The sequence below is a fragment of the Panicum virgatum genome, chromosome 2N, assembly GCF_016808335.1.
Source record: "Panicum virgatum strain AP13 chromosome 2N, P.virgatum_v5, whole genome shotgun sequence".
In the NCBI taxonomy this organism is placed as follows: domain Eukaryota; kingdom Viridiplantae; phylum Streptophyta; class Magnoliopsida; order Poales; family Poaceae; genus Panicum; species Panicum virgatum.
Window position 1 is genome coordinate 4,581,309 of NC_053146.1, and position 10,674 is coordinate 4,591,982.

Here is a 10,674-nt window from a genome sequence, read left to right on the forward strand (position 1 = left end):
GTCTCCTGACTCTGATCTAGAGATGGGACTTCGCCGTGCCGGCCCGGACTTCTCGTGCCTCGTATCGTGTCGGATTTAGATTTCTAGGCACCATCGGCACAATGTGCCATGTCGTTCTGTCAGGATAAATCTATTATAAAGCTCAAATAAGTTTCATGGCACGCCGGCAATTGGATTTATATGCATCGATATAGAAATATTATTATTATAATTAGAAAGCACATAAACTATTCATGGTATGAAAATTACATGATTTTTTTGAATAAATAATATTTTCTTTCATGATTATTGTTAATTAGAAAGGAAGATTAACTGTCATAATAGAACAAGGGACTACGTAATGGCCGATGGGCTGTTTTCGTGCCGTGCCGGCCCAAAATGCGGTTCATGCCATATAGCCCGTCGTGCTGAAATTTTAGACACGGCACGCCCTCGTGTAATTGTCATATCGGCACGTCCGAAAATATTTCGTGCCGTGCCGTCCTTTGTATGTGGCCAAACCATCTTGCCGCGGCCCGCCCAAAAATGTCACGGCCCAAGTCCCAGCTCTACTCTGATCCCCCGCCTCACCTGGCTCGCCGGTCGCCGCCCGCCGCTCCAGCCTCTCCGCCTTCCTCGAGCACACGCCTCTGGTGTCTGGTCCATCCCCGAGCGCCGCCGCCTCGTCGCAAACCGGTACGCAGCTTAGCTTGGAGGGAGCGCGGCGGGCGGAGATGTGGCCGCCGTTCCTGTACGCGCCGTCGCCGCTCGTGGCTGCCCTGACCGCGGCGTGCGCCGCCGCGCTGGCCGTCCTGGCACTCGCCGAGTTCCGCGGCGGGAACCTGGCCTACTCCAAGTTCGTCCGCACCGGCACCGGCGCCGGCGCGCGGCTCCTGCTTCCGAGCCGCGCCGGGATGCTCGTGCTCTACGCCCCGGCGCTCGCCGCCGCGCTCGCGTCCTTCGCCGTGCCGGGCGCCGTCGGGGCGTGCGCGCGGGGCTCCTCTGCGCCGCCGTCGCCGCCCACTTCCTCAAACGGGTGCTCGAGGTGCTCTTCGTGCACCGGTACAGCGGGAGCATGCCGCTCGGCACGGCGCTGCTCATCTCCTCCTGCTACCTGTTCAGCGGCGTCGCCATGATCTACGTCCAGCACCTCAGCCGCGGCCTCCCGGAGCCCGCCGTCGACCTGCTCTACCCCGGCGTGCTCGTCTTCGCCGTCGGCGCCGCCGGCAACTTCTACCACCACCTCCTTCTCTCGAGGCTGCGAGCCGGCGGCGGGGACAAGGGATACAAGATCCCTCGGGGCGGCCTTTTCGAGCTCGTCGCCTGCCCGCACTACCTCTTCGAGATCGTCGCCTTCTTCGGGTTCGCCATGATCTCGCAGACGGTGTTCGCGCTCGTCGTGGCCGTCGGCTCGGCGGCCTACCTCGCCGGCCGGAGCTCCGCCACCAGGAAGTGGTACGCGTCCAAGTTCGAGGAGTTCCCGGCGAGGGTCAAAGCTCTTGTGCCGTATGTCTGGTAGCGAGAGGGTGTGTGTACTCTATTGTTTAGATTACCAGAGGGTCAAGATGATTTGGATGTGTTGATTTGGATTGAATAAAATATGAAATTTTTGATGTTGCTGGTCCATGACAAGTTGAGGGTGTGTTTAGTTGGTGAAAAAGTTTGGATTTTAATACTATAGCATATTTTGTTGTTATTTAACAAATGGACTAATTAGTCTTAAAAGATTCAGCTCGTGCAAATCAGTTAGATTGTATAATTATTTATTTTTTTCAACTATATTTAATGCTCTATGTATGTATTTGAAAATTCGATGTGACGGATACTGTATAATTTTTTTTGAAACCAAACAGGGCCTCAACCGTGAACTACCTGACACCGGATCCGGTATTCCAATTTCTACAGACAAGTGACAGTCCAAATCCCAAGCAGGTTCAGTCATTCTTCGTCAGCACTTTCCAGAGACTCCATGCATGGGAAAACCGATGGCATTACATACAGATTGTTTTGAGTCCTGAATCCTGATAGCCGATGCAGTTTTGCCATTGCCTCCCATTTCATCTGTTAGACAGCCCAGACTCCCACATGCTCCACATTAGTTGAACACCTTGAAGTATATGAATGGATCGTCCATGTTACGTTTGGTTAGTTGCTTAATCCGATGTCTTTGACCTGATGCGATGCGGCCAATGATCAGGCTTGGGCTACCCAAAGAGTTGCTCTGTCCATAATGATTAGTACTTTACGCTGTGATGGAACAGCCAGGTCAGCAAACTGCATACAGGCTGCTCTGTACCCGCCTTCGCCATGGCTTCTTCAGCGACAATTTTGGATGTCAGGAGCTACAACTTGCAGGGTTAGTGTTTAGATCCGTAAAATAATGGTGGTAAAAATGGTCACATCAGACACACTGTAGCACTTTTCGTTTGTTTGTGGTAATTGTTGTCATACCATGATCTAACTAGCCTCAAAAGATTCGTCTCGTCGTGAGCATCAAAACTATATAATTAGTTTTTTATTTACTTATATTTAATGCTCCATACATGAGATAAAAGATTTGATACGATAGGTGAACGGTGAAGTTTGGAGAGATAAATTTTATAACTAAACACAGCCGCAGAAAACATAAGGTAAAAAACTCATTTCTGGCGAATATCAAAATCTAGGCGGATTGGCGGAAAATTCATCCAAACCAAACAAAAGCAACCAAACTTGAACAGTAACAGCAGAAATTTTATCAACCAAGCCTACAGGTACCACAGTAGCTTTATTTCGTGTTCAATTCCAGACAAAGACAATGCAGTGAAGCAATCAGGCGACGCATGAAAGCGACAAGAACCTTACGCGTCACGGCCTACCTCACGGGACGCGTCCAGACTCCAGAGTGGTCCCCATGGCGGCCGTGAGCTCGGTCAACTGGCGGGCGCCGCCGTGCCGCCGTGTACAAACCGCCGCAGCACGACGCGGAGCAGTTCGCCGGCGGCTTCGCCGTCGGGCTCCAAGGTGAAGAACCCGTGGCCCTGCCCCGGGAACACGGCGAGCTCGGCGCGCTTGTTCCCCGTGGCGTTCAGCCGCGCCGCGTACTCCCTGATCCGGTCGACCAGCATGTCGCGGTCGCCGGCCGCGACGAGCACCGGCGGGAGGGCGACGGAGTCCAGCGCGGGGCTGTTCGGCCCGAACGGGTTTGCCAGCGGGTGGTCCCTGCTCGCCCCCGCCGGCAGCGCGAGGCGCCACATCTGGTCGGACACGGGCAGCGTCAGGATTTTGTCGGCCGGGCAGGCCGCCTCCGACGTCGTCCTCCGCTCGCCGCCGAAGTACGGGTAGAGCAGGGCGCACCCGGCGACGCGCACCGCGCCGGTGGCGAGGCTCCCCGACCCGACGCGCACGGCCACGTGGTGCGCGATGCTGGCGCCGGCCGAGTCGCCGGACACGAACACGCGGCCGAAGTCCGCCGACTCGGCGAGCCACGGGTCGCCGGTCGCCGCGGCCTGGGCGCGCAGCCAGGAGAAGAGGCTCTCGGCGTCGTCCAGCGCAGCGGGGAGGCGGTGCTCCGGGGCGAGGCGGTAGTCGGCGGAGAGCACGACGGCGGGCAGCTCGGCGGCGAGGCGGAGGCACGCGGCGTGGAACTCGGGCATGGCGAAGCTGCCGACGCAGAAGCCGCCGCCGTGGAAGTAGACGAGCACGGGGAGCTTCTCGGCGCCGGCGGGCGGCACGAACACGCGGAGGCTGAGGTTGTATGTCTCGTCGTAGACGACGTCCTTCCATCGGACCGGTGGTGGCGCGTCGGCCGAGGGCACGGGCTCGTCGTCGGGGAGGACGAGCCGCGCCTGGGCGCGCTTGACGGTGCCGTCGCTGAGGAGCTGGACGAGGCCGAGCAAGTCCTCCACGACGCGCGGCGGCGGCATTTCCGAGGCGGAGACACCGGACGCCGGCGAGGTGGTTGACATGGTGGAATACCGACAGGGGACAAATTTTGTTGGTGGCTAGCCGGCTACCGTATGGCGCAGTGGATTGCTTCGACTGGCCTCGCTGCAGCCTGCAGGCGGTCTCAAATTATAGTGGCAGTGACAAGTACCTAGCAAATCAGTTCATTTTCTCTCCGGAATCAACTTGTTTGTATCGTGTCGATGGTTTGATCAATGAATCATTATGATACCATCTCTGTTCACAATGTTTGTCCTATCTACATGCCTAAGCTTAAAATTCGAGCAAATTTTTTCTGAAATAAAATCAAATCTGTTCTTTTGGAATAGGACGGTCAATTATTTTCGCCAAAACAAGATTCCCGAGTCGCTGCTCTCATATTAGATAATTAGATTTTGTCAAGCAGGCAGTGCGGTGTTCAAATAACCTATGAGGGCAACTTCAAAAGAGGAGTTAAACCACTATGTATCGGTATCTCGCTTGATATAGTAGCCAAAAATTCGATCGAACAGAGTCAGTATATCGGTTCGCTCGCTATCCAACTCGACATCCGACGTGGCTCTCTTGGCAAAGATGCCAAGGCGGAGCGCCTCGCCATCCGCACTCCTGGGCCCACCCGTGTCATCGCCGACCTCCTAGGAAGCCGCATCGAGCTGTCATCTTCCTCGGAAGACATGGGCGGAGCTTGAGCTCCCGACACCGTCGCCATCAAATTTCGCCGCAGTTTAGAGCCTCCAACCAATTCCCACTACCGGGAGCTCCGCGGCGACATCCATGACCACCTCGGCAGCTCGCCTAGGCCTATCGTGGGGTCCCAGTGATCTCGCGCCGGCAACCTATGACCGCCGATGCTGCCATTCCCACACTGCGCCCCTAGCTCCGCCGCTCACCCACGCCCGTTGAGGACCCCATCAGTTTCGCGGTCTCTTCCTCTTCGCGGTGGTGCCGGCTCCACCAGCCGCCGCCGTACCCACCCCCCCTTGGTCGGCCACCGCCTGTTGGCTTGTTGCCTTAGCCCGGCCCCACCTGCAGATAACAAAAAGGAGTTAGGCTAAGCCCTGTAAAAAAAAGAAAAATTCAAAGAAGAGGTTCCACATGTGAGGTATATGAAGAGCTAAATTTATCTAGTCTGTTGGTTTTCCCACACTTTGGAAAGCTAAACAACTAGCTAAATGGCTAGCTAAATGTGAATTTAGCTAGTGAGATTTACCTAGACTCTTGGAGATGCTCACATACTAAAATGAATGTTGACTTTTTTTTTATTAGGTGGCGTGTTACATTTGCCTTCAAAATTTCCACGATCTCTCTGGAAAAATGGCAGGCCGATGTGGACGGCAGGACGGGCCTTGAAATGCAGGGGCTTGGGCTTTCGTGGCATTGCCTCCACCTCGCATTCGGCTCACCCTTTTTCCTCTTAAAATCTAGCTAAATCATTATTGATGTAACCTAGCTCGACGAAAATGGCGACAAGACGAGGAAGATGATATGAATGCTTTGCTTAGATAGCATGTGGATCATCTAGAATTAAACTTTAGTTCGGATTAAATTTTAGGTGACTAAAAATTAGGCGATTAAACTTTATTTCATCCTATTTGGAACCATGAAGAGAATAGTAGATTGGATATATATATATATATATATATATAGATACCTTTTTTGCCCTTGCATTTTGCTGTTACGCTTGTATCAGCATAATGTCATAACGAGAGGTAGTTTGGTCTTTTTGCGGTTTGGTTGGTTTAGTCCAAATTAGGTGGATTTTGAGAACTAATATAATAAATTTTAGTTCGGGAGAAAACAAACTTTAGTCTAAGTTTAATTGGATTATCTGGTGGAATGAACTTTAGAGGTACTCCATAGATTTAAACAGGCCTTGGAAGTATGTGCCAAATGCTTTTAACTTTTTGCAAAAAAAAGTTCAATTTACATCCTTAAACTATCATAAAGATTTGATTTTCAACTTTTAGCTACAAAATCAGGGCAGAAGCACGTCTTCTTCTGGATCTGGCCGTGAAGCGGGCCGGTGGACGAGCTGACCTGGGCTGTGAAGCGGTTCATGGACTCGCCATACTAGCTCCATCATCCGACTAGGATTATTGATATGTACTTTATTAGGATTGTCGGCCCAACCCACGATGGCAATATGAAAGCCCGACCCTCCGAGCTTTTTGAGCTAAAAACTGGGTCACACACTCACACTATCCACGCATTTTATGGAGCTAGTATGGCTAGTAGAAGAACACGATAGCAGATGGACTAACCCTAGTTCGCCCTCCCTTGGAGGCTCTCAACTTTTAAAGTCTATTCTACGGTCTGGTTTGGTTTCTTGTTCATCCCCAATCGCCCTTATCGCCTCATCATCGGTGGCGGCGGCGGCGCAGTCGCCATTCGCTCATGCCAGGGTGCTTGCCGGTCCAGCAGGTACTCATCTTGCCCATCTCACATGGGCGCCCCCTCTCCTTGTATTCCGGCGGTTAGAAAGGAGGCAAGGGCCCCACGATGGGAGGTAGCGAGGAGCTCGGTGCACGTCAGTGGCAACCATCGCAGCCGGCGACCAGTTGCGGCGACGGTGGTGCTCGCCGGTAGCGCATGGATCCAGACTAACTAGGCAGCGGCCAACTGCGGACCACTGAAAAATTAAAGGTGCGGCTGGGGCTCTTAGCTTGATCGGCGCCATGGACGATAGATCCGGCCCGGTGGATGGTGTTTGGCTGAGCCTGTCATCGGACTCGTGTTGAGATCTATTTGCCTTCAAGTATAAAGCACTTGAAATAGCAGCTTTGCCTAAGGGTTAGCAGTTTGGTTTGAAAAGGCAAACAGATTGGTTTGGCTCAATTTTTGAGGCATGTAGTTTAGGGTGGTGGGGTTTCAATCAGTGAGCAAAGTAGTAAATAATTTGGTGTGGCTATGGTCCGGGTCTTAGATCATTAGCAGGTTGACTAGCAGGACGCAAGGAAGCAACAAGGAAGCAGGGGCACCCGCCCTGGGGGGGGGGGGGGGAGCCGTCGTCCTGGCTGAAAATTTGAGCTGGGCCAAAACAGAGATCGGAGAGCTTGGAATAAAGAATTCCTGAATGAATTTTCCCGATCCGCGAATACAGACCGGAAAACCTTCTTTTTTAATTTGGTCCTGTTTCCCAACTGGATTTTCCAAGAAATTTATGTTTCATGTTTTTCCTATTTCATTCAAAAACATAATACGATCGGTTTATATGGTGTACAGTGTCGGTCGATACGAGATTTTCCGGTTCCCGCTTTCATCCCTACCCGTGCCTCCCCTGCTCGATTTGTTTTTAGATTTTAAGCTCCTATCACAATTAAAAAGAATTTTACCATTTAAGTGTATTAAATTAAATCTCTTTATAAAATTTTTTACATAAATGGGTGCTAATCCATGAGATGAATTTAACGAGGGTAATTAATTCATAATTTGCTATAATGATAGAGTAATTATCCATTAATTATATATTAATATATTAATACATTAGATTCGTCCCCCAGTTTAGTTTAGAGTTCTGCAATTAATTTTGTAATCAAACTTTATTTATTGTTTCTAAATAGTAATATGATTCTTTTTGACGTGACGTGGGTTAAAGTTTAGTTTTTGGATCTTCAGTTTTTCTATTGGGTTCAACTCTTCCGCATTCTTGAGTCGGCAACTCGTCGGGTTGTGGCTAATCCGCCTCGTGGGCGCAGTGTTGGTTTTATGGTTGACCGTTCGCAAACAATCTCACGGTCAATTTTCCATTCCAGTGATTTCACGTGGTGGATCCCACCTCAAGCAGGCAGCGGGCTCTATCTTTTCCTCTGATTCTTTGCGTCCTCTCTCCTCTAACTTCTCCTGCTCTCTCTCTCTTCGCTGCTGCATCTACTAATCCCGCAGCGCCTGGGCGGAGCGGCGGCGGGGGCAGGGGCGCGGGCGCGGGCGGCGGCGGCGGTAGCCCGGCTGCGAACACGCGCGTGCGCTTCCTGAGCTCCGTTCCCTCCCGGCGCTCCCTGAGCTCCGTTCGCGGCGCGGAGGCGGCGGGGCTCCGCGAGCGGCGCGGCGGCGGGGAGCTCCGCGAGCGGCGCGGCAGCACGCTCCCCGACGGCAGCGGCGACCTCCTCGGCGGCGGGGCCGGCGGCGGGAGGCGCGGCGGCGCTCGCCACCAGCGCCGACCCAGGCTAGATCCAGGTTTTTTTTCTTTTTTTTGTTCTTTGCATACAAATTTTTTTAAAAAATATTAGCCGAGTTTTTTTATTTGAATGTACATTTTTTGTTTCTTCCATTTGATAAATTTCTCTCTGTCAAAATTTTTCTCGTAATTTTTTTTATCTCACCAATTTGTTTTTTGAAATTTTTTCTACCCACCAAATTTTCACTTGAAAAATTATTTGACTCATAAAAAATATCTGAATTTATTTTTTTCAGAAAGCGACAAAAAAATTTCTAAAAATAGAAAAAAATTTATGTCGGAAAATCGACCGTACGAAGCCCTCCCGTACAGTTGACCGTAAACTAGCCATGCCCCTCGTGGGTCTCCTGACTCTCCTCTGGTCCGATCTGGCTAGTCCCACTGTGGGCCCGTACTAGTAAAAAAAAGAAATTTAAGCCTGAATGCAAGATGAGTCCAAACTCGTGTACCGTGAAAAGATGCGCTACGCTGCTTACAACTAGATTGCATTTCTCGTTCGCCGCCCGCCGCTCCAGCCTCTCCGTCTTCCTCGAGGACACGCACACGCCTCTGGTCGATCCCATCCCCGACTGCTTCGAGGGAGCGCGACAGGCGGAGATGTGGCCGCCGTTCCTTTACGCGCCGTCGTCGCTCGTGGCGGCCCTAACGGCGGCGTGTGCCGCCGTTCTGGCCATCCTGCCCCTCTACGAGTTCCGCGGCGGGAACATAGCCTACTCCAAGTTCGTTCGCGTCGGCGCCGGCGCGCGACTGCGACTCCTGCTGCCGAGCCGCATCGGGATGCTCGTGATCTACTCCCCGGCGCTCGCCGCCGCGCTCGTCTCCTTCGCCGTGCCGGGCGCCGTCGGAGGCGCGCGCGCGGGGCTACTCTGCGCCGCCGTCGCCGCCCACTTCCTCAAACGGGTGCTCGAGGTGCTCTTCGTGCACCGGTACAGCGGGAGCATGCCGCTCGGCACGGCCCTGTTCATCTCCTCCTACTACCTGTTCAACGCCGTGGCCATGATCTACGTGCAGCGCCTCAGCCGTGGCCTCCCGGAGCCCGCCGTCGACTTGCTCTGCCCCGGCGTGCTCGTCTTTGCCGTCGGCGCCGCAGGCAACTTCTACCACCACCTCCTCCTCTCGAGGCTGCGAGCCGGCGGCGGAGGCGGAGGCGACAAGGTGTGCAAGATCCCGCGGGGCGGCCTGTTCGAGCTCGTCGCCTGCCCGCACTACCTCTTCGAGATCGTCGCGTTCTTCGGCTTCGCCATGATCTCGCAGACGGTGTACGCGCTCGTCGTGGCCGTCGGCTCGGCGGGCTACCTCGCCGGCCGGAGCTACGCCACCAGGAAGTGGTACGCGTCCAAGTTCGAGGAGTTCCCGGCGAGGATCAAAGCTCTTGTGCCGTATGTCTGGTAGCTAGAGAGTGGTCGTACTCTGTATGTGTTCAGATTACAGGAGATTTGCCACCTCTTCAAGGTGATTTGGATGTGTTGATTTGAATTGAATAATGTGAGTCTGTCTGTCAGGAAAAATGAAATTTGGAGGGGGAAAAAAGTGAAATTTAATTTCGGGGTTGGGCCTAGCTTCCGTTGCTTCTAGCCGGCCGGTCCATGTTCAATTCCCTCCTCTTTCTCTCACTATGTAAAAACACTTTATTAGAGACTCTTCTTAAACCTCATCACAGACATGGAAATTCCGCGTCTGTAAATGTGATAACAACATCTCTGATGACCACATCATTTCGCGTCTGTGATGTGACCACATCAGAGACGCGGATGGCGCGTCCACATCTCTGATGACCAACATCAGAGACTCTCCTTATTAAAACACGTCTCTGATGTGGTTCATCAGAGACGTGGCTAGTTAAAACATGTCTCTGATGAACCACATTAGAGACGCAGCTAGTTAAAACGAGTCTCTATAACAATTTGCAAAAACAAAAAAAAAGAAATCTAGATCCACGGTGTACATTTCTAAATCCCATATTTCACAAATGGTACATTTCAACCATTAAAAGACTTTGCACAATGATGTTAAAGAAACAATAAAACGGTCTGAAAATTGACCTTACGTAAGACTTCTCATGATCAAAATACATAAGATAGATGATTCACAGCAATAACTCTAGTCAGCCGAATCGGGGCAGGAGACGACCCATGGATCCCGCCACCCTCGACCAAGCTACCGTAGATGTGGCCTTCCTCGACCGAGCTACCATAGAACTTAAGGTGAAAAGGAAATAACAGAAATCAAAGTATCTAATAGTGAATCCTAGATCCAACTAGACACTTAAGGTGAATGGTATAATAGGTTCAGCCTTCCATATCTCAACTTCAAATTTTCTCATACCTCTCTAATCAAAAGCTGAAACCTGCACAAAAATGAATGGCATAATAGGTCAAACTATTAAGTTATGGGCACATGTGTAAAAAAAGGAAGTCATGGCCACCCAGAAATACACAACGAAGAAAACTGGAGATTAGCCATTAGCAAATTGAAGATGATATATTTATCAACCAGTTTAATCTATAGCCATATACCAGCAAGAGGTAGTAGAGCAACTATAGGACAGTCTGGATAGGAATGTTACCTTGAAAAATAAAAAAGCTCATGTAAACAAA

General features: G+C 51.6%; 2 protein-coding genes and 1 pseudogene across 2 annotated transcripts; 2 read left to right on the forward strand and 1 right to left on the reverse strand.

Moving 5' to 3' along the window:
• The first annotated feature begins 489 nt into the window (after window positions 1–489).
• On the forward strand, window positions 490–1,602 carry LOC120659388 (annotated as a pseudogene).
• A 996-nt stretch (window positions 1,603–2,598) lies between these two features.
• On the reverse strand, window positions 2,599–4,159 carry LOC120659390 (probable carboxylesterase 15). Its single transcript, XM_039937518.1, has one exon. It carries the CDS (start codon window positions 3,924–3,926, stop codon window positions 2,892–2,894), a length of 1,035 nt encoding a protein of 344 aa, XP_039793452.1. The 5' UTR covers window positions 3,927–4,159; the 3' UTR covers window positions 2,599–2,891.
• A 4,253-nt stretch (window positions 4,160–8,412) lies between these two features.
• Window positions 8,413–9,635, forward strand: LOC120658686 (3-oxo-5-alpha-steroid 4-dehydrogenase 1-like). Its single transcript, XM_039936927.1, has one exon. It carries the CDS (start codon window positions 8,507–8,509, stop codon window positions 9,467–9,469), a length of 963 nt encoding a protein of 320 aa, XP_039792861.1. The 5' UTR covers window positions 8,413–8,506; the 3' UTR covers window positions 9,470–9,635.
• Window positions 9,636–10,674: the final 1,039 nt, after the last annotated feature.

What these genes read in the sequence shown, in the direction of transcription:
- LOC120659390 (XM_039937518.1), bottom strand. Translation starts at nt 3,926, where the DNA reads ATGTCAACCACCTCGCCGGCGTCCGGTGTCTCCGCCTCGGAAATGCCG.
- LOC120658686 (XM_039936927.1), top strand. Translation starts at nt 8,507, where the DNA reads ATGAGTCCAAACTCGTGTACCGTGAAAAGATGCGCTACGCTGCTTACA.